Below are 27090 nucleotides of genomic sequence, written 5' to 3'. Positions count from 1 at the left end.
AAAACTCTTATAAATGTATTAGAAAAGTGAGTTACAAAATTTTTATTACGAAAAAATTTGATCGGAAAATAATTTTTTTAGTGAGATTGCTCAATTTCTATGTAAATGATATTATAGCAAAGACCGTGAATTTTTATCGCGAGCGGCTCCAATGACAACTCAGAAACAATATTATTACAATTTATTATAGTAACGCATGTTAACCTAGTAATAATTGACTTAGCAATAATTATTTACTTAGAACGGAGATCTGCGGAAACCGAGATTGCATCATTACATTCTTCGATAATCCTGGCAACAAATTTTCTTTTTTCGCAACTTTCATCTGCACGCGAACTGACGTGATCTTCTCGAAAGATGCATAGAATTGTTCTATCACTTCCTTAAGAAAAGTCTCAATCCTTACCATGGAACCGAACGTAAAGTAAATACAGCCATTCTTGCTTTCGTCCAACTATTTTTGCACTTCCTACAATAAACTTTTTTAAAACAAGTAGTTTATGATAGATTCCTAATATTATAAGCACATAATATTTTTATACATATAATATCACGGAATAAGCAAATCTTTAGATTACTGCTTCCAAAAATGAAATGTATTTTAAAAAAAAGAGGATAAATCATTAAATAATGAAATTTGCAATGAACCAATATAATTATTTTTTGTGTTTGTAATAATGGTTATGCTCATATTTATATACGATTATTGTAAGAAAAAGGTTTCGTTTTCAATAAAAATTTTATGACAAAGAAAATACAAAATAGCTCATTCGTTATCACAGATCATGTATAAATATTACATTTAATCAAAAGTAAGATATATATGTATATTTTATCTTTTAAATACTTTATTTTTGAACATAAAATTTCTTTTTCTTTCTCCTAATTTTTCTAGAATAATTTTACATTATATTTACTTGAAGTTTCAGTTTCAAATTTTCTTTGTAAAATAATTATTTTTTGTTATTTTTTTATTCTTTACTGGCTTTGAATGAAAAGAAGGAATAAATACAATTGCATTAATAATAAAAGAATCTCATCAGATTTTTTATGTGCAGGAAGAACTAGCACGCGTTATACGAATAATTTGCGAAAAAAGCAATTTTTATTTTAATATACCGGCGGCAATGGGTCGTCATCCTTGATGTGCACACCACCGACCTCGATTACATTAGTGGCCTAATTCCCTGTAATGAGTGATGAGTATTGTCCAGATACAAAGCTATGTCGCGGTACAAGTCCTTGATGTGCGGTCTATATCAAAGTGCTTTTTCACGAATTCCAATTGCGATTTCGTCTGACAATGTATTTGTGTTGAGATGTAATTTGATAAAAGAACGTTTGCCAGTTGTTGCGTGAAACTCATGCGTTGGGTGTATGTCGAGAACAAGCTTGAAATGTAAATGAGATTAAATGGATTGCACCTTGTTGAGCAAATGAAAAACGCTAGCCACCATAACGACTATGGAAACATTGAGATGACGACCGAAGGCCAGGTAGCACGGTACTATGTACATCTGTAAATCGAAACACATTTATCGATCGATTAATTATTCACAAACATCTCGCAGTCACACTCGCAGTTTATCGATCGATTAATTATTCACAAACATCTCACACTCGTCAAGTCGCATATTCCGCGATAAGAAGACGCGCGATTACGCATGACCATTTAACAATGTAATGCATAATGTAGTTCGTGCAGTTGAGCTATACTGTATTAATAATCGTGTGTAGTTAAATCAACTGATGCAACATGATAAAATGTGCCATTTATAGAGGGGAGAAACAAAGTCTCATTATGGCACGCTGTTACTCAAGATAATGAGATAAATAGATGTAACAAACAACTATTTCGGGATACAAAAATTCTTGTCGCTAATGATTAAAATCATTAACGCATGATATAATTTTCGCAATAGAATTTATCAAATTTCCGCATGTAATTACGCGAATACAAATTCAAAAATATAATTAATAGCTTGTTAAATATCATGTGTTGAATAAAACAAATTCAACGCAAGTATCATACAAGTATCATATAATTTGTATCGAGATTTAAATATTTTTCGTTTTATTACATACGACCGCGGTAATTTTATGTATCATTACATCTAATTGTAGTTGCAATTTTCTGCTTTGTTTCATTCTCGAATCTTTTACATGAATGTGTAATCATATTTTAAACGCGCGCGCAGAAATTAAGACGGTATATCAAGAAAAATAAATAACCTTGCTTTTATAAGAGCTATACTATTTTCGTCATCATGATCCCTGTTTTACGATTTAGCGAGGTTAATATAAATACAAATACATAAATACATTAAATGATATTATAATATAAATTAGCTAATTATAATTTCTATTTTATGATTTGTTACATTAACTTAATATTGAATCAATTAATATGATTTATAATTAATTTATAATTAATTAATATAATTTATCACACTTTCACAAATTATATGCAGCCTCTTTTTATTGATAAAATATTTATTATCTTAAATAGCAAAAAAAATATTTATTATTTTAATGATGCAACATGCATTTTCATCGCGACTTATATTTCAATGTGTATCCTGTTCTTACGTCATAATCTAAAATTTGATTTAAGGTTAAACACGGTCGATTCATTGTTACGCAAATGTATCATAAAACAATTTGTGAATTATGTTAGTTAAATACTGAAAAAGCCATACTTTATAACTGTACGCTACTTTAAAACTATACGCAAAAAGTGCACAGTCATAAGACAAGTTCTGATAATGATCCCGAGTTATCTTGTAATCGTTAATTTCGTTTTAACTTAATTCGGTACTTTGATGTAGTACTATTCATTAGAAAGAGAACACATGAATTAATAGTTTAATGAGTGATCTTTAAATTAGTGTTATTATTAATATTATTGTTGTTGTTGTTATTGTCACTATTGTCGTCATTATTATTATTATTATTAATATTATTAAGATAATGAGATAGGATTTTGTCTGCCGAAGTTTGTTTCTCTTGTTTATATATATATCTACATTTAATGAAATAATCATTTAGTCCAGGCTTATTTTTTTATATAAAGGGCTTTATTTTAAATAAAGTAAAGTCTTGAGTAAACGATTATTTGATTGGATTTAACTTTTTTTCTCTCTTTCTTCATGCGATAAAAGTGCTGCTATTCTGGGTTGTTTGCTATGTAATTTTATTGTTCTAATAACTTATTGACTTTAAATTGTAATTATCTTTTTTTTTTTCAACGATTAGTATTTTTTAATAATAATGATATAATTCTTTTTTAAATATTTTTGCGATTAAAAGAATGTACGTAGAATATTTAGAGCATAAGAATTAAATAAAAAAAGCAAAAGATACGTTGAAAATATACATAATGTTATGAGATACATCTCATTACAATATATTAAGTGTTTTATTATTTTTATTAAATCATATATAAATGAAATTTTTTTAATAAGTAGAAAGATTAATTGTTTATTAATAAAAATATCAAACAATTTTTGCATCTTAAAGAATCAAGAAAAAAAGTTCTTTGCGAATTAAACTTTTGACGCGAGTCATTAATGGGAGTTTACTCTGTTCATTTAATGTCAAGCAAGTTTTACTGATAGAAAAGTTAGTTATAAAAATATTAAAGTATTTAAGAATCTTAGAACTGCAAAGAGCAAAATCATCTGATATTTGAAACGAAAAGCATGAAATCTTGGAAAACTATCAGAGAAGTTTTAATACAGATTTGACCGGTTCAAGAGATAATATCCTAAAAAAATACGTAATTTTAAATGATAAAAATTTTCTGATTACATTCATACAAGAGTAAATAAACATGCACATATTCGAAAGCAGTCTTAATAGTCATACCTCCGTAATAACTATGTCAAAAGGAGAATTCTGCGGCAGTTTCTTGATCAGTTCGTGTATCTTCGGGTGATCCATCAATTGACAAACCTCCCGGCTGTAAAATATTAATAATATAAATTAATGATCCCATCGATACGATGCTGTTTGTTTTGACTCTCGTTGCGGTGAGATTGTTCATAATAGGCAACATACTACCCGCCAAGTTGATATCTGTATAATTGGGTATCGGATTCTTTTGCGGAAAATGCGTGACTACGTCAACTTGATAGCCGCGTTTCACTAAGCCTTTCATCAATTCCTCTTGCATGATCCAGTAATTCCTACTGTTTGACGGAAATATTCCGAGGATTCGGTGACCATCAACAATTTGATTGCAGATCAGAATCGCGTGAAGAATCAATAGTAACTTCATGTTGATTTAATAGTCACCCCTTCTGCATTTAATACTTATTATATCCAACTTATTCGACTTATTTAACTTTGATTCCTGTAAGAAGTAGCTAACCAATTGCAAAGATTAATTGCACTATCTCTGAAATACATCAATCAATTGTTACAAATAAAACACATCGTATTTTGTATAGAGATAATATTTCATGGATTGCATTTGAAAGATAATATCTGATCGAATATTATAATCTGAACGATAAATTAATAATATATGTGGTGACCATGGTAAAATTTCCACTTGATACGAAATGATAACATTGATGATAAGTATGATAATGTATAAATCATTCTTGTTTTTCGTATTTTGGTTATTTTGTTATTATAGGACTCATAGATTATTTAAAGCAACACATCTCTTATTTTAAACGATAAAATTTTTCTTCTAGTTTTTCCTAAGGACGAAATTGATCGAATAATATCCGCAACAATCACTTCGTCCTTCAAGTTATATTTCGTATTTCACAGATTACTATTAGTATGAAATCCAAGAAATTTTTTATCACGACATAATCAAAGAAATTTGTAAATAGAGTTTATATTACTTTTATTAATTCTTTAAGATAAATTTTTCTATCGTAATATAAATAAATTAGAGACTTCTAAAACACAATGATATTAAGTTTTGTGCTTGAATTTTTTATGTGTACACATTTTTCTATTTTTTTCCATCTTCACAATTCTCTTTTCAAAATTATTAATTTTGGACAGAGAGCAGAGCCATATAATAAATTAATCAGATAAAGAAACTGTCAAAATCATTTACTGTTCGATAACACAATAATTGTTTATTAAATTGCATTAATTAAAAGAAGCAACCTAATGCGATTCGAGATGTCACTTACTGTTAGACACACACATCATCCACGAAGAGTATCACAACTGTACTGACAGTCGTGAACACTGATTATTTTCTCACTAGGAAGGATACATCATATAATTAAAGAAACTAGTAATGATGGCAGAATGATACGCCTTCATCAGTTCCATGTGATGGACTTTAACCTTCTGTCGAAATTCATCTGATAACAAGTACCTTTAAAATATCATTTACATATTACTTGTGTTTGGATACAATTTTTTAAATTAATAAAAATTAAATAAAACAAATTATGTATATATAATTAATGAATAACCGAATTATCATAATTTAAATTTTTTTTAAATAGTCTTTCCTTAATATCTAATCTTTTCAAAATATTAATTTATGATTTTAATTTTGTTATATCATAGTAGGGAGACTATTATGATTAAATAAGAATAATACTTCCAATTTAATCACTTGTATATTTCCAATTCTTCAAGTTATCATGTTATCCAAATTATATTCACATAAGAGTGATATTAAGAAATATGTTACATATCAAATATTGTATACATTAAATATTATAATTAAATATGTAATTTTTCTATATTAATTTTAGAAAGCTATACTTTCAAACTAATAGATCTGGATATTTTTATCTTCCACTAGAGTTTTCATATGAAAAAATTCATTGGAAAAAATTCACACACAAGTATTTTTTATGCACAGATGTACACAAGCACACAAATATAATGTAAAATAAACTCGAGATTGGCTGAATCTCAATGTGCACTTTACAGCTACTTACATTTTATGGCTACATAAAAGTGAAATTTTTAAAATTTTCTTCTTTTTACGCTCGCAAGTATTATAAAAGAAATATGATTACGATGATATTTTCCGAGATTTTCATTTTAACAATTTTATCTTTGATTCGGCAAAAATTAGGTAACAGAATTAGCCAGAAATTTTTTACTTTTTAGTTTTAAAAATAATTAAATATTATATTAAAATTTTGGAGTAAAATCCGTTTGAAATGTCAATTAAAAAAAAGTTTTATTATTTACACACCTTAATTAAAATTTACTGTGTTGCAGAAAAACTAAAGATTTCAAAAAGTTATTTTTCTATTTTAAACTTTTCAAGACTTTCCGTTCAAAACATTTTTCGTGAGTTCGATGTAGTGAGTTTAAAGCAGTCTCTTTGATCGTATCTAAAAGCGATTCCATCAGCCACGGAGGTTTACGAGTTTTCAAATGTATGTATTTCGAAATAGTCTCTGACATGAGATACTCGCCAAAGCAAGATCTATTTCATGTACGCAAATGCACAATATTTTACGCGGATATATAAACGTTCATGTGACGAATACAGATGAGCGAAATTTTTATGATGGAAACGGACACACAAACGTTAGTCTCGGAAAATTTGCTTTCGTTATTTCCGCAACATTAACTTCGCAAATTGTGCGGTTACTTTGCTCCTCGTGGAACTCGAGGGGAAAATTTTCCATGTGGCTGTTACAGATGTTCTCTCAGTGCAATCCCACTGAATCGGTATTATGCCCCTCTCTCAGGCTAGTTACACGAGGGAGGAAAGAAAGTGATTTATTTTCAATAAAAGTTGACGAAACTGCGAGAGATCTCGAAGGAAATCCGTGTTATCAGCGTTTCTTCGAGGCTTGAATCTTGCGAGCAAATGCGAACTTTCCCCAAGCTCGCAACCACGATATCTTGATGGTATCCCTTAAACGTGATTTTGCATTAATGCAACAAGCGGTAAGAAAGTTAGTTCATCTTTTATACATGACCTTATATAACTTCTTTGAATATTTATACAAAATATTTATATTTGTATTTATTCTTCATATATCATGCTATAATATTATGTAGATAATAAAAAGAAGTCAATTATGAAATATTTCAATTATGATTTATATATATAATATTCTGGATCTACCAAATTCATTAATGATTGTTTTCTCGACAAATTTGATTATTATTTTCCGTCGGTTTTATGACTCTTCGTATAAAACATGTACCGTAAACTTTCACGATTTATGAATTACACGCATCAATTTTTTTTTAATTAAAACAATATAAATATAAACTCGAACAAGCAAAGTTAAATTTATTTTGCTCATCGATATATGAAGATTGTATGTATCACGTGAGTGACATATTTTTTACGGAACATATATTTTTAATTCTCTAGTAATCATAATAAGTAATATATCACGCTTCGTAGCTTTATGAGTGTCGTAAAAAACTCATGGGAAGATTTATTCAATTTGTCCTAGCCAACTAGCACTGATATTTTCTTCGCGATATCGTTATATTATTCCTCGCAATTTCTTATATACATATATGAATATTGAGATTTAATCACGACGCGTTGTAGCAAATCCCTTTTACGTTATCAATCCACTATCTCATTGTACAATGACTTATTCAAATTTCTATTTCAGAACCATACTGTCGATTCACGTTTGATGGGTGGTCCTGTTGGCCGAATACTAAAGCGGGATCAACCGTATATGCACCCTGCCCGTCCTTCATCACCGGCTTCGACACATCGCGTAAGTACACGCTAATATCTGCCCGCTATTTCAAATTAATAACTGTCACTTTTCGTAAAATATTACCAGCGAAAAAATGATTAATTGTTTATGAATTATTTAAACGAGTTACATTTGCAAATCCTGTGCGTTTCAGAAAAATATAAGTTATATAGACTAAAAATAAAAATAGAAAACTATGATCTTTATACAATTTTCTGAGAAGATTAAATCACATCTCTCAACGCGTCAAATCTTATATTTATATCTCTCCACTCTTTTTTCTCGTTTATATATTGCTGTATTAAAAATTTATTAAAAATTGATATTAAAAATTTATCATATTTTTATAAATGTGATGTTTTCATAATAATTTCATACTTTTATCATTAGAAAAATATATATTATCAGTTCACTTACTCGATATCAAATTATATATTTCCATTTGACCTTGTTGAATACTCGTTTTACACAATCTACAATTTTACGATAGAATTTGCAATATTTGCAATAAATTTCTCTGTTTACGTATATTTATTTATACATTAGTGAATGTTTAGCATTTCGACTCGATAGTGTTATTTACGTTGTTAACAGAGATGAAAATGTTTGAATTATTTTGAAATTAGTTATAAAATTTACACTCAAAAGTACTTTTAAGAATAGTAACATTTTTTATTATTTATTATTGTTTCAAAATTTTAATTGTGTATTCTATAAAAGATGTTAGTTTTTGAGGAAAGGTGGATTAATAAATGAAAAGTGGATTAATAAATGAAAAGAAAAATATGCCGCAAAGAATGCATCTATTATCTATACGATTACTTAAATGCTTGTTCACTTTAATAATTGATATGACGTTTTAATGCATATTAATAAAAAATATGAAATAAAGAAATGCATGCTGTGCAATGGCATATTTATATTTAAATGATATGAAAAAAAATATCTTTATTACATACATTACATATATTGCATCGTCACGCTTTTCTCATATATAAAAAACGTTGTGAAAACATCGCTATTTTTTCTGTTTTATAGAATGAAATTAATTATCAACTCATTTGCTTTATTCGCAACTTATCACTAAAAAAAAATTATCCATTAAAAATTTTAAATTTTAAACATCTCGAAATAGAGAAAAAATATTTCTTCTAAAATGTATTTATAATTAATGTGTATATATGCGTTTATATGCGTGTATATGTGTCGAAGAGAAAAATTTTGCGCAGGAACAATTTAATATAAAAATGCATGCAATCAAATTATCAATTTTATAATAAAGAGTATCACTATTTATTCTTACAAAATACTATCGCGGAACCAATCACGTAAAATTCATTCGATACATTCAATATTCTGTTTGTTCGATCGATTTAATCGGATTTAATCGGATATGACACTTTGAAAGTCCAACATATTTAAATGGTCATTTAAAATGCTAGTGATAGCAGGATTTTCCATTTCTCGGAATTTTGTGATAAGTTCATCGTATCTTGTCCCAAGATTCTTCAGAGTCACTGGCGATAACATTATCACAGCCATGAAACAGGAATGTATGTTATCAGCTTTAATAAGGCCTTCTATAACATTAAATTTAAGTTCTTCCAAGTTGTTGTGATCTTTAAATACACGATTTAGAAAGTGCTCGAGAATCTTGGCCATGAACTGCACTAATGACGACGAGAAAATCTTGACCAATTTCAATACGTATTGACCAATTTGCAGACCGAAACATTTATTAGTTGAAATACATTCTTGAAGTTTTTTCGCATATGTTAACAGCAGATAAGACCTCGCGTCCTGCGTGGGTATCAAGACGGATGAATATAATTTGAGCATATCATCGATGAATTGCGTATTGGTAGATTTATTTAGGCAAACTTTTTTGGCATAGACAATGACGAAATTCTCCATAAATAGATGCACGATGTTATTGTATGGATAAAAACGTAATTTTTTAGGATGAGTCTTGTTCCAGTATATTTTTATCATGGAATGGAAGGTATGGACGAATTTCTTGCTACGATCTTTAAATTTATTCTCATCCGCTGGGAAAAGATATAACATCGAGAAATTTCTTGCAGCCGTAGATAAATCAGCGTTGATGTCAAATAAATATTTCGTTATTATATTTTGGGCGAAATTTTCGGATAGGAGATTGCAAACAGGCATGGTTATTTCTTGAAGAAAATTGATTAAGTATTTATTCGTCTCCTCGGCATTTGATTTTAATTCAAAATCATTTATCGTTTCGAGCCATATTTTAAGGTATTTCTCGACGTATTGATCAGGAATGCTGGGAAAAAGTTTGATTTGCAAAAGCAATGGTTCATCTTTGAGTTGCATCGTGTGTATAACTGAGCAATATAGAAACCAATTGTCTGGATTTGGTTCCGCGCAGAAGAGTTTCTGCACCATGTTGAATATAACTTCTCGTATCGAGTGATGACTCTCGATGTTCCACATCTGTTTCAGAAATACGGTAAGTTCGGTTATGGGAGCTATTTGATACATCAACCTGACCCCGTGCTTTCGCGCGCCAACGCGCATATCATACAACTTGTGCGCGAATAACAACACTTTTGGCAAACAAGATCGTCTGCTCACATTTGTCAGCGCCCTCAGCGCTATCGATAAGTAATCTCCTTCGCATAATTTCGCTACCTGTTCGGGAGGTACTGGCGGATTGGAAAGTTTCATGATGACTGATAAATGACGCACGAGTTCATAATTTTCTCTAGATTTCGAATCCGTGGCATCAATCGTTGTTTTCGCAGGTATGAGGGATGCCACTAGTTTTGTCAACGTGTTACCATGAAGTAGTAATGCCAAGATAGTCAAGATAGGCAAGATATCGGTTTTGCCATACTCCAAGTATTGTTTGTTTTTCATCTCACGCAAAAAAGACATGCAACGCTCGATAAAATTAATGGGTATGTCCTGGTACCAGCGCATGGCTCTGATAAAACGTCGCACTTCATTATTGTAATGTGTCTTCTTGCAAGCCTTAAAATATCCGTCCAAATTAAACAGTATATCTTGTGAACCTCGCTTCAATTCAGCGAGCGCTTCTCCTGACGTTAATAAATCCGTGATGCTTTCTGTAAGGCGTCCGATGTTGCGATACAATTCCGGTTCTTCCTTCTTCAATGTCTTTAGAACCATTTTCGTAGCTGAGTTATCGGATAGTTTTATAATACCCAACATCCAAGGGTAGTCTTTAATCTTCATATGCTCTATCTTGAGGTGTGATTTTTTGCATATCTTGTTGAAGTCATACATTGCTATGCTGAAACGGCATACGGTGTACTGGTTTTTTTCATCAAATATATTCGAATTTTCTTCGGAAAATTTTTCTTGCATAATATTTGCGAAAGTTACAAGGCACTTCCTGTTGTACTGTGGATGTTCCTTGAATATATTAAAGTTTATGGACCATTTATCATTTATCTCTAGCAACATGCGAATTAAATCGTCAATTGGCATATCGTGAATGAATCTGTAATGTATGATAGCCTTAACTATCCCTTCCGCTACATATCCGCTTTTTACATAAAACAATTGTACGATATCGAACAGAAGAGAAATTTGTTTTGCATTTAAATGAGGTATATCATAGAGCATCGAAAAGTGCTCCATTATTCGATCGTATATCCAATTTTCCTCATTTTTGTGTCTGTTTTTGAAGTATGTTAAGGTATCAATTAACGCATCGTCATCCTCATTGACTTTGCAAGCGTATAACATTTGACAAATAAGATTAGCTCGATTTAGATCAATGGAAGTTTTATTTATTTTTTCCTTAATAATCGGTATCGCTTCGTTAACAGGTAAATAACAGATCCATGCTCTCTCATAATCCATTGTATCGTATTGTGTTTCTTCCAATTTCTTTTTCTCGAGCAGAATTCTGGCTTGCTTAATTCGTTCTTCGGCAGGTAATATTTGCAACAACGCGGGCGTTATATTTTCGTCTTCGTCGAGAAGTTCAGCATTATATTTTGCTGTGTAACATTGACGAAGCAGATTGTATCTTTTATTTTTTGGATAATGCTGTAAATATTTGAGAATTTTATCCATTTCAAAACAAGAACTTTTCACGGGTAATAGACCTTCAAATATATTTTCCATGATTTCTTCGTTGATCTTCTTGAGCGGTAAGATATTGATGTACAAATACGGCTTTTTATTCAAGTACTGCTGTCCTTTTTTCAAGAATATTTCGGTGCATGTGTTGCTTAAAATAAATTTTGGTGGATTCTTTTCATGCATCTCGAACAGTTCTACGAAAGCTTCCAGACGCTTTTTCACTAATTTAGGCAACAAAGACTTGTATTTATTAATATTTACCGGGAAAGGAGCGCGTTCGGTCATCTTTACGGGTTTCAATAGTTTAAGATAACGCACAATAAGATCAGGATTCTTACGGAAAAACTTTTTAGCAGTTCCAACTGACAGCACGAATTTCCGCTGCTGGATCGTTTCATAAGCGAATTCCTCGTCGCAAGCCAAGATCAATGGATATGCGTTAGAAAAACCGTAAATAGACGCTACCTTCGTGAATAATTGTTTCGCTAACTCCGGATCAGTTAATTTATTTGCGAGAGTATTTATGATACGTACCCTCGTATTCATAGAGACATCAGGAAGGATATAATCGCAGAAGTAATGGGCATTGATCGTATCCTTGTGACTGCCATCGAAGAACCAGGTAGCCTTAAAAGCACGATTCACGATCATCCAATCCTCGGATTTAAGAGCGATCGTTATATCATCGTGCTTCTTCTCCTTGACCGCGATTTCCACCTTCAGTAGAGGCAGCAATTCCTGTGGAAGTTGTTCGGAATCTCCGCTGGCCGAGTTCGAAGTTAATCTTCCGATCCACCTTAGCTTCTCACTGGCAGTATTGCCCGGTACCGCTTGAATCGCCCGCAGATACGGCATTTCCAAGTCATCTATTTCGCACATCTTGTATCACTTAACGATCAACGAGCGCGGACGAAAGATATCACTCTGTCTATATTTCTCAAATAACGTTTAATTTCTCGAAGTGTTCTCTATCCTCTCGCATTATCCGACAAAAACTGTCACCATTCGCTCCGCAGGCGAATACAAATACTTATCTTGTTTGTTTCGTTCATATCGGACGAAGGTCAAATCGATACGTTATTTTCCGATCGATATTTTTGACGTGTCTCTAACGGATTTTGTTCACTCGTGAGATGCGATTACTACAAATTTTGATGCTCGCCGAAACGATATTTCCGAAATGCACGACACGCGAAAGCACGTGGTCCAAGGCGAAGTACGCGACGAAAAGTAGAAGATCGCCGGTCGCGCGAAGGCAATTTTATATGTCCGTATATAATTAATTAATTAATATAAACGTTAACAGGCGATTGCGCAATGTCTCTTAAGTGTTCTTTCCGCACTTGGTATCCAGCCTACCTTTCTCCGTTTCTCTCACTCTCGCATGATGATTCATGCAACGATCACTGGACGATATGCGTTCGAAGCTTCCAGAGAACACAACCACGAGTGACCATGAATAACGAGCGTTCTGTAGAAAAGGCGCATGCGTCTCGCGATATATGTTCTGTTATTCAACGTTAAAGGCAGCGATGCCATCACATCTTCAGGACTGTAGTGCGAAAAATTAGTTGCCCGACTCTCAAATAATGTGCCACGAGCTGTATTGTTATTTTTCTTTAATCTATTCTTAGAGATAAACGAAACTTTTGCCACAGCGTAGAAAAATAGTACAGCAATATCTTCATCGCACATGAAGTTAATTTTTTTAATTACATAATATATTAATAAATTATATAATATACTAATATATAATATATTATTGCGTATTATTTTATTAATATACATTATATATTTAATTAATATACTTTTTTATAAAGAAAAAAAGTTTATAACAATTAATTTATGCCATTTCTTAAATTTCGATAGTCTTTGAAGAAAGCAGAGTTTCATGCATAGATTATAAGATACAAAGATAGCTAAACTAAACTACATTCTAAGCATTGTCAGATGTATTGGACACGTTCAGCAAAACAAACCGCTCAATAGCAATCGAGCGTTTACCTTTAGAATCAACGAATTACATCGAGTATTGACGAGATGGTTTAACAGTTCTTCTGCTGAACGCACCCAATAATTAATCAGCTGTTATGACATTTTAGCTATTCAAATTAATATTTATTGAAACTATTTAAATTTAAATTTAATTTTGAAATATTTTAAATTTAAATTTAAATTTGAAATTGAACGACACTTCCCAAACTTAATTCGCGAAAAATTTCTTTGCAATAAATTCTAATATAAAGATATTAGATATTCTGATATTTTCGCTAAAAGTCACTTTTTAATTTTGTGAAGAAAATAACGCTAGAATTCAAATTCCGCAAAATTTAAAAATGCATTGTAAATATTTCTTTTATTATGGGTAATCCATGTGAGAGAATGTAATTCTCAACATAAAAGATATTTTTGCAAAAGAGAAAAATGTACAATATATTAAAAATATGAAAAGATTTTTATATGAAGAATTTTAATGCTGATATAAATTATTACGGGTAGAATGTAACTGTCTATTTTTCGCGTTTTTTCCAGTCCCAGCGCTGCTCTCCTTTACGGAAAGTTTTCATTCGAGGTTCGACATCAATGTCTAAATAATCGTACACATCTTCGGCGCGCTTTAACGGTGTCCACTTAATTGGAGTCAAATCCGTAATCACGGGTGTTGGATTCCTGGAAATAAATTGAAAATTAATTATTATATAAATCAGTGAAAATCATGTAAGAATCATCAAGTTTATTAAGTACCCTGTTTTAGCAAAATCTGTCCACATCTGTGTTAAGCGATTTATCATTTTATAATCCTCCGAATCAGGCGCGGGTACTGATAAACCCAATTCTTTTATTATATCAGGATAAAACAGGTAACACAATTCTTCGCAATGACACGCACCTGTAACATGTAATATAATAAATAATTAGAAACAAATATGATTTATATTCATTATTTTTAAATGGAAAAAATATTAAAAATAAAATTCTTCATATAAAATTGATAGAAAAAAATAATTTTTTAATAAAAATATTTTAAAATGAAATCACATATTCTCGCTTTCTTATAATGTAGAAATATTACTATTACTTAGTGATACCATTTTAATTACAATATGAGTGTACTCGTATATACAGTTCAACATTAAAGAGTCTCATATTAAGTTCATTAACATTTTAAACTTATTAGCGTCTGTACCTGGAAAGTCAATATTGAGAATTTTCTTCATGAGTGAGCTTTCGCTCTCGTATGAGAATTGATACAGATATGTCTTTCCAGAATTATCATTATTTATCTGAATATCTACTGTTTGCATAATACCACGCATAATAAATATATCGCTGATTAAATTAATGTAATTAGCCAATGTTTCCTCTGAAATTTTTTTGTCACCAAAATATAAAGATCGTAATTGGTATAATGTAATTGGTATCTTTGGCAATGTAGCTAAAACTGTGGGATATATTGCCAATTTGAAGTCACAATCTATGTCGCTGAGAGCCTCCTTATTTATCACTAAAACCATTTTAAAGGTGTTATAACAGTGATTATGCAGATTGTCACGTAAAGAGCGAATATATTTTAACATAGTCGTATAATATGTTAATGATTTTTTGCTAAAAGATAATTTCGCAATATTTGCCGATGAAAATTTATTTTTAAAATATTAAAGTATTTAAGTATTTTGAAATTTATAATATTTTAATATTTAAAGTATCACGTATATATATATATATATATATATATATATATATATATATATATATATATACGTGATACTTTAAAATAAATTTTGAAATACTTAAATACTTTAACATTTTAAAAATAAATTTTCATCGGCAAATATTGCGAAATATATTACACACACACACACACACACACACACACACACACACACACACACACACACACACACACACACACATATATATATATACTTTAAATATTAAAATATTATAAATTTAAAATACTTAAATATTTTAATATTTTAAAAATAAATTTTCATCGAATATATATATATATATATATATATATATATATATATATATATATATATAATATCAATGTAATATTCTTCATAGAAAATATCGTCTACAAAAATTTGAACGAAAAACATTACAGATATATTTAATATATAATGAGAATAAAAATAAATGTACTCACGTTCGTAATCATTTAAAAAAATACTTCCTTCGCAACTTGTAAAACCCAGAAGATATGGCACTTTAACACTACGATGTATAAGTGTTGCTAAATCTTCCGGGAAAACTGGATTTGATGATTCGTGATCCAGAGTAGGTGTAAAAATCAGGAAATATTGTCGACGCTCCTTCGAGAAAGATGTTATTAATGTTTCAAAAAATATTTTATAGAATAAATCGTTTATAGATCTGTACACATGTATATTTCCATATTGAAGTAGATGCAATCAAATTTTATAAGATACACTTACTTTTTTTGTCACGAGAAACTTTTCAGTCTCTATAAGTTTTTTCGCGTCGATAGTTTTGAGAAATTCGTAGACGTCCTTCGGATCTTCGGTCACTTTTCCGAGTTTTTTGGCGAGCAAGAAGCCTCTATTCGTTGAATAAGATTCTGGTTCGGTAAGGGCCCACGGACATGTAACAGTGCCACTTTGCGATATCGCTTTATGAAATAAACCTGTAAGTAAAATCATATCGAGTTTCTTTAGCTGTGTTCACGATTTGTTGTCATAAAAAATAAATCTTGCTCTTTTTCTCTTTGATTAATAAAAAAAATGCAGAGATTTTATTTTAAAGAATAAATTTATATCTTTTTAATCATTGATTTTTTTCGTGAATTTGAAGTTGATTTTGACTGTTCTTTAGCAAACACATTGGAGTAATTATTTTATTTTATACAAATTTTTAAATTTTAATATATGTTTTTGTAGAATTTTGATAAAATAAAAATTTAAATTTAAAAACTCGAAATTTTTAATTACCTCATAATAATATCAATTTGAAATTAATTGAAAAATGTGGATGTTATATATATGCATATCTTATTAATTTATGAAATTTCCTTCATAATATTTGAGCTTATGATTTTGTTCAGCACAAAAAAAATTGATTTCAAATTAGCTAATAAATCTAATTAAATAATAGATAATTCTACAGAGTGCCTGACATAAAGTGTTAATAAATATCTCGAAATTTTACGTGATTGTTTGTAAAATGATACAGGACATTTTAATTCAGTTTAACGAAATCTTCTTGTATATTTTCGATGGGATACCTTATGTCAAACACCCTATATATGTTAGATAATTCTATGTATATCGATGCACCTTCGCTTAATGAAAATAAAGTCAAATAATGTACTATAACTCCACCAGCGCTTTCGCCAAAAATGGTAACATTTCCCGAATCTCCACCAAACTCTGATATATTTTTCTGCACCCATTGTAATGCCAAGATCACATCCTTCAGACCTTGATTGCCTGTCGCTACTTTATTATATAGATTCAGAAAACCTAAAGAAATTCATATATTGATATGTTGATCCTTTTTTTGGCAAAATCAATTTAAATGAAATGTTTAGATAGTCAATACATATTTGGAAAAAAGTAAAGTTTGTTAGTAATAAAATACGTTTATATCATTATAAATATTAACATATCTTGCATGTCAACAATTATAACTTTGATAAAACAAATGCCAAATTTTCTTAAATTGATTTATATATATAAAATAATTTCTATTTTATATCTATGAATTAAAAATACACCAGCTAATATTATATTGCTTACGACACAATTGGCGCGAACAGATTATAAATATTTATTTGTTCTTAATATTGGATCTTTCTCAAAGAAAATAATGCTACATGCAATAAATTGAAAATATAAATTTAAATCTATTTATACGTGTTTGAATGAAGAAATTTGTTGTCTATAAAACAAATATGTAAATAATTTGAAATACGCCATATTTATTATATCTAAATGTTCATTATGAGAGGAAATAAGCAAATAATATACGCATTAAATATAAGTCATAACTTATTGCGTATCAAGTTAATTAGTAATAATATTAATTAGTAATAATTAGTAATAATATACCTAGAACACCTAATCTGTAATTTAGGGTAACCAATACTACGTCCTTTTCAACAATATAATCGGGTCCATGAAAAGATGAATCACCGGAACCAATAGAAAATTTACCGCCATGTATCCATACCATCACAGGGCGTTTTTCCAAAGACATAATATCTGTGGTAAATACATTTAAATAAAGACAGTCTTCGTCGCCTATAATTTTGTTTTTGATATCATTTATTTGAACTGCAACATTTCCATACTTTGAAGCATCTCTGCTACCGGACCATGGTTCTGGCGGTACAGGATCCTATATAAATCGCCAGTGAAACATCAAATACTAGGTCTTTAGTAAAGTCTTTAGTAAGGAGAAAAAATACTCAGGTAATAATATTTTAAATTTTATATTTTTTTGTATTGAATTATCATGTTCATCAAATATGAACATATTTTACGATCAAAATTAAATATTAATTTTTTGCTATCGTGTATCGTCATGCATTGTAAGAATAATTAGTTTTTCGATGACAAAACAAAATATATTTTGCGAAGAGCGTGTATTTAATTCTACAAGAGGCAGTTGTACGCGTAATATTTGCATAGTATTGTCTGCTAAACTTTAGAAGTGTCGACTCTGCAAGTGTTTATTATTATTGTTATGCGTATTGTTATTATGTTTTACTGCTATCGTATTATACTCGTATGCATATTATTATCGCGCTTTTAAAGTCAGCATACTGAAAAATTTAATAATTGAATAAGCAATGAGCGAATCGATCAAAATAATGCTTTTTCAAGGATATTAGATTAACAAAGAATGTTTTATTAATATATATTCGCTTATTTTCTACTACATTTCTTACATTTCCTCATATGTATATACATACACATATATATATATATATATATATATATATATATATATATGTACATTTCAGTTATATTTTACAATGAAAATTTTATATGATGAAAAGAATAAAAAGAATTATGAAAATTCTATGTAATAAAAAGAATTATTTATACTGCAAAACATATTGTTTTTTTACATCTAAAAGAATTATTATTGTTATATATATCACACGTTCTTTAAGCAAATCGTTTTTTCGATTTGCGATTGTCGATGAAAATTAATAGTTAATACCATGCAATTATTATTTTTTTGTCATATTTTTTTAGTATTGCTTTAATTAGAAACATTTATTTAAATAACATAGATGTACAATAATTTATTTTTTTTTGTATTTTTATAAAATAAAGAAAAGAAGATAAGATATAATAATCGCACAATATATTCTAGATCCACTTTTACCAACTAGTTTTATAAATGACAGCTTTTAGTTAATCTTGATCTTTTGTACTTTTTTAGTTGTAATTTTTTTGTCAGAGAATTAAGTTAAATAAGAAACAAACAATCAATAACATTAAAGAACTAAAATCAACGCTGTGTAAAACTGATTACAATAACAATAAGAAAGCTATATATTTACCTTAAATCTGAGTTCACCAACCGGAGGTTTTGCATATGGTATTCCACGGAAGGCAATATAATGGCCACCATAAATACCTTTTTCGACAATACCAATCAACTTGCCATCACGTATACAAACTTCCACCCTGTCCATGATGAATACGCTAGAAGGAAAAGAACGGAAAAGAAACGTTGAGCTTCAATCTGCTAGCTTATATTGTACGATTATATGTATCAATGTAAATGACGATTTTTATTTAAAGTAGGAATTATCTTGTTTACTGTTTTCTTTTTACATTTATTATGTTACTGATGAGCAATATTGTATAATTTACAACCATATTTCAATTTTTATCCTGATTAATTTTACTTAACGCAAAATTATGTTATCTCTGTCCTTCGTTATCCTTTTTACAACTATAAAATTTTATTTTGTTTCCAAAGAATACAAAAAATATTTATAACATGCATTATTATATGTATTATAAATATAAATTAATTATAAAAACGATTTAAAAGATTTTTTTTAAATCAAAGTAGAGAACTTGCAAAGAATTACAATTTCTATAGATATCTTGATAACAATACAATGCAATGTTTCAAAGGAAACTCTAATGAATTTTATTCATTAGATGAATTCATTAGATGAATTTTATTTTATATATTGATTTTCTTCCCAATGAGCTTTTTTACCGCAACATTATGAATATTATCGATATTTAAGTAAATTATATAAAGCTCATTCGTACAAAGATCTACTCGTACAAAATTTTTATACGAAAAAGAAACTTTTTCTCTAAGAAAATTATTGAACTTTTCTAAATACAGTCGTTAATATATTCGAAATATATAGCATATGTAAGAATCATTAATTTTTAAAAGATATAAGACCAGTATACTCTAAATAACACATCTCAGTTTTTTATTAATAATGACAAGTTTTTCTAAATATATAAGGATAATTCAACAAATAAGATAATAAAACATAGTGTACAATCTTATATGATAAGAAAACAAATATGATTTTATTTTGAAATATTATAAATTTTATTACTTTGACTTCGGTTAATCACTTCAAAATATAAAATGCTTTATCGCGATTAAATTTGCTACGATTTATTTACCTTTAGAATTGATCACGCGAAAGATAAAAGATATAAAATTAATTAAGATATCAAATCGTTTCTTATACTTTCACTTTGTTTACAATTTAATTATTTACTTTACAAAGATGGGATTTGATAAGAAATCTGCGCAATTTTTGATAAGATTTATAGACATTTTAATAGCAAAAATTTTAATAAGATTTAAAATTTTATTTTGATAATTTTAAAGCTTTTTACTTTGATGATTTTATCGAAGATTACATTAGATAAAACTAAGAAGATAAATTATATAAAACTGTTCGTTGATAAATATGATTACAATAATATTATACACGTTTTCACACAAATCCATGTTTCAGAAATATGTAGTAGGAGAAACATTGATAAATTCGACAATAATGATAATATAATGTAATAATGATAATATAGAAAATAATAATTTTTTATTAAATAAAAAAAATTTCTTCATAATTTAAATAATCTACGAAAACAAAAATATTGATATAGCTTACTTATTATTTAAAAAAATTTAATAATAAATAAAGTTTACAAAAAATTTTATGTTTTTATGGATTTATAATTTAACAACTATTAGTATTTCAACATTCCTGATAAAAACTGACTTTTAAGAGTAAACTGTCCCACATTTTACAAACTTTGAAGCTCTCTGAATATAATAGCATTATTTTTTATTATCTTCACAAGCAATTTTGACGTATTACATTGACGCCAATATAATTTGAAGTATGTACAAAAGAAAAATGATGAAAAAATACATTTATTATCGTAAAATGTGTGTGTATACTAAAAAACCAATTTTTTATTTCTAATAAAATTTTGTAAACAAAATGATCATAGATTATATTTCATATTCTCCCAATCCCATCGCTGCTCTCCTCTATGGAGGGTTTTCATCCGAGGTTCAGTATTAATGTCTAAATAATCGTACACATTTCCAGCATGTTTTAACGGTGTCCACTTAATTGGAGTTAAATCCGTAATCGCGGGTGTTGGATTCCTGGAAATAAATTGAAAATTAATTATAATAATAAATCACTGTAAAATCACAAAAATATCAAGTTTATAGTACCCTGTTTTAGCAAAATCTGTCCACATCTGCGTTAAACGATTTATCATCTTATAATCCTCCGAATCAGGTGCGGGTACTGATAAACCCAATTCTTTTATTATATCAGGATAAAACAAGTAACCGATTTCTTCGCCATGAGATACACCTGCAAAATGTTGTAATATGGTAAATTAATTAAAAATATAAATATAATTTTTATTCTAAATTTATATTTATTATTTTTAAATGGGAAAAATACTAAAATACTAAAATTAATAGAAAAAAATATAGTTTTTTGAAATATTTTAAAAAGAAATCACACATTTTTACTTAAGTATAATGTAGAAATACTGTTATATAGAGATACTATTTTAATTACAGTATGAGTGTACTTGTATATACAGTTCAATATTAAAGAGTCTTATATTAAGTTTATTAACGTTTTAAACTTATTAGCGGATATACCTGGAAAATCAACATTGAGAATTTTCCTCATGAGTGAAGTTTCGCTGTCGTATGAAAATTGATATAAATATGTATTTCCAGAATTATCATTATTCATTTGAATATCCGCTGCTTGCATAGTATCGCGAAGAAGCATTGTATCGCCGACTAAATTAATATAATTAGCCAATGTTTCCTCTGAAATATTTTTGTCGCCAAAATATAAAGATCGTAATTGACATAATGTGATTGGTATCTTTGGCAGTGTAGTTAAAACTCTGGGATATATTGCCAATTTGAAGTCAGAATCTACTTGGCTGAGAGTCTCTTTAGTTATATCTGAAATCATTTTGTTATCATAGTGATTATACTATACACAGTGAGTATTACATAAAGAGCGAATAATATTTTAACAAATTTTTTTCGTTATAGAATAGACTGACAGTCTCTTTACTTATGCCTGAAATCATTTTAAAGGTATTATTGCAGTGATGGTACAGAGATTGTCACGTAAAGAGCGAATATATTTTAACATAATAATATTTTAATTTTTTACTAAGAAGTAATTTAGCAACGTTTGTCAAAGAAAATTTATTTTTAAAATATTAAATTTTAAATAGTATATATATATATATATATATATATATATATATATATATGCAATGTGAGACAAAAGTATGTGTTAAAAATTCGTAAGTGAAAATTCGTAAGTAATTCCTAGATAATAAAAGAAGAACAAATGTTTATATGAACATATGATCGCAAATGCTTCATTATCGAAATAATAGACATAAAATAGAAGTATCAAATAATGATTTATTTGAACGTTTATAGTTTTGTTATTCTTTACAAGAGATGCTCTACATGTCCTCCATCATTTTCAATACATGCCTGAGCACGACGTCTAGATGACTGGCGCAGTTGTTCGAAAACACCATGATTTCCACGGACTATCTCGCAAATATTATGGATACATGTCCATAGATCATCTTCATTGTTAACTGGTATTTGCTATACGATGTTCTTGAAAATGATGGAGCACACGTAGAACGACTCTTGTAAAGAACAACAAAATTGTAAACATTCAAATAAATCATTATTTGATACTGCTAATTTATGTCCATTATTTCAATAACGAAGCATTTGAGACTATATATATATATGTCATACAAACATTTGTTCTTCTTTTTTTCAGAAACATGCTCACAAATTTTTAACACATACTTTTAACTCACTCTGTACATATATATATATATATATATATATATATATATATATATAATAAAAACAAATGTACTTACGTCTGTAACTACTGCGTAAAAAAAAAATTCCTTCGCAACTTGTAAAACCCAGAAGATATGGCACTTTAACACCACGATGTATAAGCGTTGTTAGATCTTCCGGGAAGAATGGATTTGATGATTCATGATCTAGACTAGGTGTAAAAATCAATAAAATTTGTAGACGCTCCTAAAAAATGAAAATATTATTAATCCTTTCGCTGCTATAGGCGCCTTTAGGCGTTTTGAAATTTTGATGATTGCATACTGTTGGCGACTTAAGGCATTCAAGTGTTATCGCCTACATAGTGCCATTGGCGCTTGCAGGTGCAGTACTTATATTATCATTATTCAAATATCTTCATACTAGTAACTGATACGCGATTCGCGACAGCAAAATGTCTCGCTATTTATATCACGGCTAAATATGCTGTTTATCACGCGCGCTCTGCATTAAATTTCATCGCAACGAAGAACGGAAGGGTTACAGAAAATATTTTATTCCTACAATCTCTATCTATATCTGTATATATGTATAATTCCATATTGAAATAAACATAATTAAGTTGTAAAATATATTTACTGCTTCTGTTTTGAGAAATTGTTCACTCTCTATGAGTTTTTTCGCGTCGATCGTTTTGAGAAATTCATAAGCAACTTTCGGATCTTCGGTCACTTTTCCGAGTTTCTTGGCAAGCAAGAAGCCTTTATTCGTTGAACAAGATTCCGGTTCGGTAAAGGCCCACGGACATATAGCAGTGCCACTTTGCGATATCGCTTTATGAAATAAACCTGTAAATAGAATCGTATCGAGGACTTTTGGTACACGCAATTTGTTGTCATAAAAAAATATTTCTTGCTCTTTTTGGCTTTGATTAATAAAAAAAATATATCATTTTTATTTTAGAGAGTAAATTCATATCTTTTTAATCATCTTTTTCGTCAATTTGATAAAGTTTAACCATTTTTTAGCGAACACATTGGAGTAATTATTTTATTTTATATAAATTTTGACCGTAATATATAAATTTTTAGAGTAATTATTTTATTTTATTAAATTTTTATAGAAATTTTATATAATTTGATATAAATTTTAGATTTTAACATATATTTTCGTAATTAAGATAAAAATTAAAATTTTAAAAACTGAAAATTTAATTACTTTATGATAATATTAATTTGAAATTAATTGTAAAAAATGAATATGTTATACACACACACACACACACACACACACACACACACACCCACACACACACACACACACACACACACACACATATATATATATGTATATCTTAGTTCCATTAAGTTTTCTTTATAGTATTGGAGCCTATGTTTTTGTTGAACGCAGAAAAAACATTGAAAAAGTTAACTTCTAATTAGTTAATAAATCTGATTAAATAATAGAATTCCGTACATATACCAGATAATTCTGTGTATGCATCGATAAGTATACGCACCTTCGCTTAATGGAGATAAAGTCAAATAATGTACTATGGCTGCACCGGCGCTTCCGCCGAAAATAGTAACATTTCCTGAATCTCCACCAAACTCTGTTATATTTTTCTGAATCCATTTTAATGCCATGATCACATCCTTCAGACCTTGATTACCTGTTGCTACTTCATCATATAAATTCAGGAAACCTAAAGAAAGTCGCATAGTAATAGTATATAATTCATAGTCTTTTTCTTTGATAGAATCGATTTAAATGAAATGATTAGAGGACCACTTAATATTCGGAAAAAAATGCTCGTTAATTACGATAACGCTTATGTCATTATAAACATAACTTGCATTTACGTAAAAAATTATAATTTTAATGATAAAATATGTACCAAATTTTTTAAAATTGATTTATATATGAATAATTTTCACTTTGTATCTTGTATGAAATTAATAATATGCTGGTTTTTAACATATTGCTTTCATACACAATTAGCGCAAACCTAACCTAACCTAACCGATTTATTATAAATATTTATTCGTCGTTAATATTGAATCTTTCTCGAAGAAAATAATCCTACATGCAATAAATCAAAAATATATGTTTAAATCTTTTTATACGAATTTATAAAGTAAAATATGAATAAAAATATAAATTTAAATCTTTTTTATACGAGTTTGAATGAAGGAATTTATTGTCTGTAAAACTATTAATATGTTAATAATTTGAGGTACACCATATTCTATCTAAATGATCATTATGAAAAGAAATAAGCAAGTGATATACGCATTAAACATAAGTAGTAAGTTTAACATAACTCATAGCGTATCAAATTAATTAGTAATAATATACCTAGAACACCTAATCTGTAATTTAGGGTAACCAATACTATATTTTTATCAACAATGTAATCGGGACCATGCATAGATGAACCACCGGAACCGTTAGTAAAACCACCACCATGTATCCATATCATGACAGGGCGTTTTTCCAAAGACTTAATATCTGTGGTAAATATATTTAAATAAAGACAGTCTTCGTCGCCTATAATTTTGTTTTTATTTATTTGAACTGCGACATTTCCGTATTTTGAAGCATCTCTGCTGCCGGACCATGGTTCTGGCGGTACAGGATCCTATAAAGAAGTCGCCAATGAAATATATCAAATGTTAGGTCTTAGTAAGAAATACGTATATAACTATTATATCAAATTTTACATTTTGTATTGACTATTGTATTCCCCAAATATAAACAAATTTTGCTATCAATTAAATATTAATTTTTTGCTATCCTGCATCATCGTGCGTTACAAAAATAATTTGTTTTAAACGAGATATACTTTACAACTTTATACGTAAAGAGTGTATGTTTCCATAGCACTATCTATTAAACTTTAGAAGTGTCGTCCGCTGCAAACGTTTATTTTTAAATTTTAATGTTATAGTATGCGTACACTGTTGTGCATTTTTGAAGTCAGCGTATTAAAACATTATATAATAGAATAAGAATAATACGCGAATCGATTAATTATTGTAGCTCTTTCGTAGATATTAAATCAAATTAAAAAAAAATTATTAATTTAAAATCGCTTATTGTTTTGTACTATCATATAGAAATATACTTCTTATATATTTCAATTATTTTCTACAATGAGAAAATTCTCTTTATATACTTTACATAAATCCTTTCTTTATGATTGCCGACAAAAATTAAGAAATAATACATTTATTAATATTATTTTTGTAATATTTTTTAAATATCTAATTAAACATATTTATGTAAATAATTTGGATGCACATAATAATTTATATTTTTTTTTACTTCTATAAAATAATGGAAGAGAAAATATAATAATCGCACAATATGCTGGACCCAACTAGACAGTTTTATCAATGACATCTTTTAGCTAATCTTGATCCTTTGTATTTTTCTAATTTTGTAAGAAATTTATTTAATTATGCAATTATGTAGCCAATAATTGTGCAATAACTTTGTAAGCAAATAATTAAGTTAAATATGAAATTAACGACTAAAGTTAAATATTTAATGAATTATATGAAATTAAAGATTAAAATGAACACCGTACAAAACCGATCGCGATAACACTGAGAAAGCTATATATTTACCTTAAATCTGAGTTCACCAATCGGAGGTTTTGCATACGGTATTCCACGGAAGGCAATATAATGACTACCATAAATACCTTTTTCGACAATACCAATCAACTTGCCATCACGTACATAAACTTTCACTCTCTCCATAAGGAATACAATAGAAGAATGACGGGAAAAGAATGTTGATAAGTCGGTCTGTTGGCTTACACTGATTACTGCATATGTAATTTTCTTATATATATATGCATATATATATATATATATATATATATATATATATAAGGAAAATAACGAGAGAGATATCATATCTTATGATGTTAGATTAATTGAGATAAGAA

General features: G+C 28.6%; 3 protein-coding genes across 9 annotated transcripts in view; 1 reads left to right on the top strand and 2 right to left on the bottom strand.

Moving 5' to 3' along the window:
- Window positions 1-27090, top strand: part of LOC105251306 (calcitonin gene-related peptide type 1 receptor) — a 175859-nt gene that overhangs the window by 63538 nt on the left and 85231 nt on the right. For all 6 annotated transcript variants that reach the window (XM_025406921.1, XM_025406916.1, XM_025406919.1 and 3 more), the window contains one exon: window positions 7587-7697. Coding sequence is in view for 5 of the 6 variants with exons in the window: in XM_025406916.1 (XP_025262701.1) it covers window positions 7587-7697 (111 nt within the window). In the remaining variant the exon portion in view is untranslated. The remainder of the gene's footprint in view (window positions 1-7586; window positions 7698-27090) is intronic.
- LOC112637368 lies at window positions 1432-13320 on the bottom strand. 2 transcript variants are annotated; one of them, XM_025406897.1, is made up of 3 exons: window positions 12303-13320; window positions 3868-3961; window positions 1432-1517 (listed from the first exon to the last, which is right to left on the bottom strand). In XM_025406897.1, the coding sequence occupies exons 1-2, from the start codon at window positions 12645-12647 to the stop codon at window positions 3884-3886; spliced, it is 423 nt and encodes a 140-aa protein (XP_025262682.1). In that variant the 5' UTR covers window positions 12648-13320; the 3' UTR covers window positions 1432-1517; window positions 3868-3883. The 2 variants fall into 2 exon arrangements, with proteins under 2 accessions (XP_025262682.1, XP_025262681.1); XM_025406896.1 differs by lacking the exons at window positions 1432-1517; window positions 3868-3961 and having other exon boundaries at window positions 8861-13265.
- On the bottom strand, window positions 14249-26965 carry LOC105251292. The gene is made up of 16 exons (XM_011257979.3): window positions 26765-26965; window positions 25491-25773; window positions 24652-24837; window positions 23772-23980; window positions 23210-23378; window positions 21930-22247; window positions 21486-21630; window positions 21258-21413; window positions 19309-19486; window positions 17843-18131; window positions 17069-17254; window positions 16211-16419; window positions 15922-16087; window positions 14956-15273; window positions 14514-14658; window positions 14249-14438 (listed from the first exon to the last, which is right to left on the bottom strand). Exons 1-16 carry the CDS (start codon window positions 26897-26899, stop codon window positions 14279-14281), a joined length of 3252 nt encoding a protein of 1083 aa, XP_011256281.2. The 5' UTR covers window positions 26900-26965; the 3' UTR covers window positions 14249-14278.

The sequence above is a fragment of the Camponotus floridanus genome, unplaced genomic scaffold (assembly GCF_003227725.1).
Source record: "Camponotus floridanus strain SB8 unplaced genomic scaffold, Cflo_v7.5 scaffold16, whole genome shotgun sequence".
Taxonomy (NCBI): Eukaryota; Metazoa; Arthropoda; class Insecta; order Hymenoptera; family Formicidae; genus Camponotus; species Camponotus floridanus.
Note: the sequence above shows the minus strand (reverse complement) of the source record. Positions and strands in the feature narration are given on the sequence as shown.

Excerpts from the sequence above, each read along its gene's own strand:
- LOC105251292 (XM_011257979.3), bottom strand. The coding sequence starts at position 26,899 with ATGGAGAGAGTGAAAGTTTATGTACGTGATGGCAAGTTGATTGGTATT. Across the intron at positions 21,631-21,929 it reads TCTCAATGTTGATTTTCCAG|GTGTATCTCATGGCGAAGAA; the intron begins GTATATCCGCTA and ends AACATTTTGCAG. Across the intron at positions 21,414-21,485 it reads ACAGATTTTGCTAAAACAGG|GAATCCAACACCCGCGATTA; the intron begins GTACTATAAACT and ends ATTTATTTCCAG.
- LOC112637368 (XM_025406896.1), bottom strand. The coding sequence starts at position 12,647 with ATGTGCGAAATAGATGACTTGGAAATGCCGTATCTGCGGGCGATTCAA.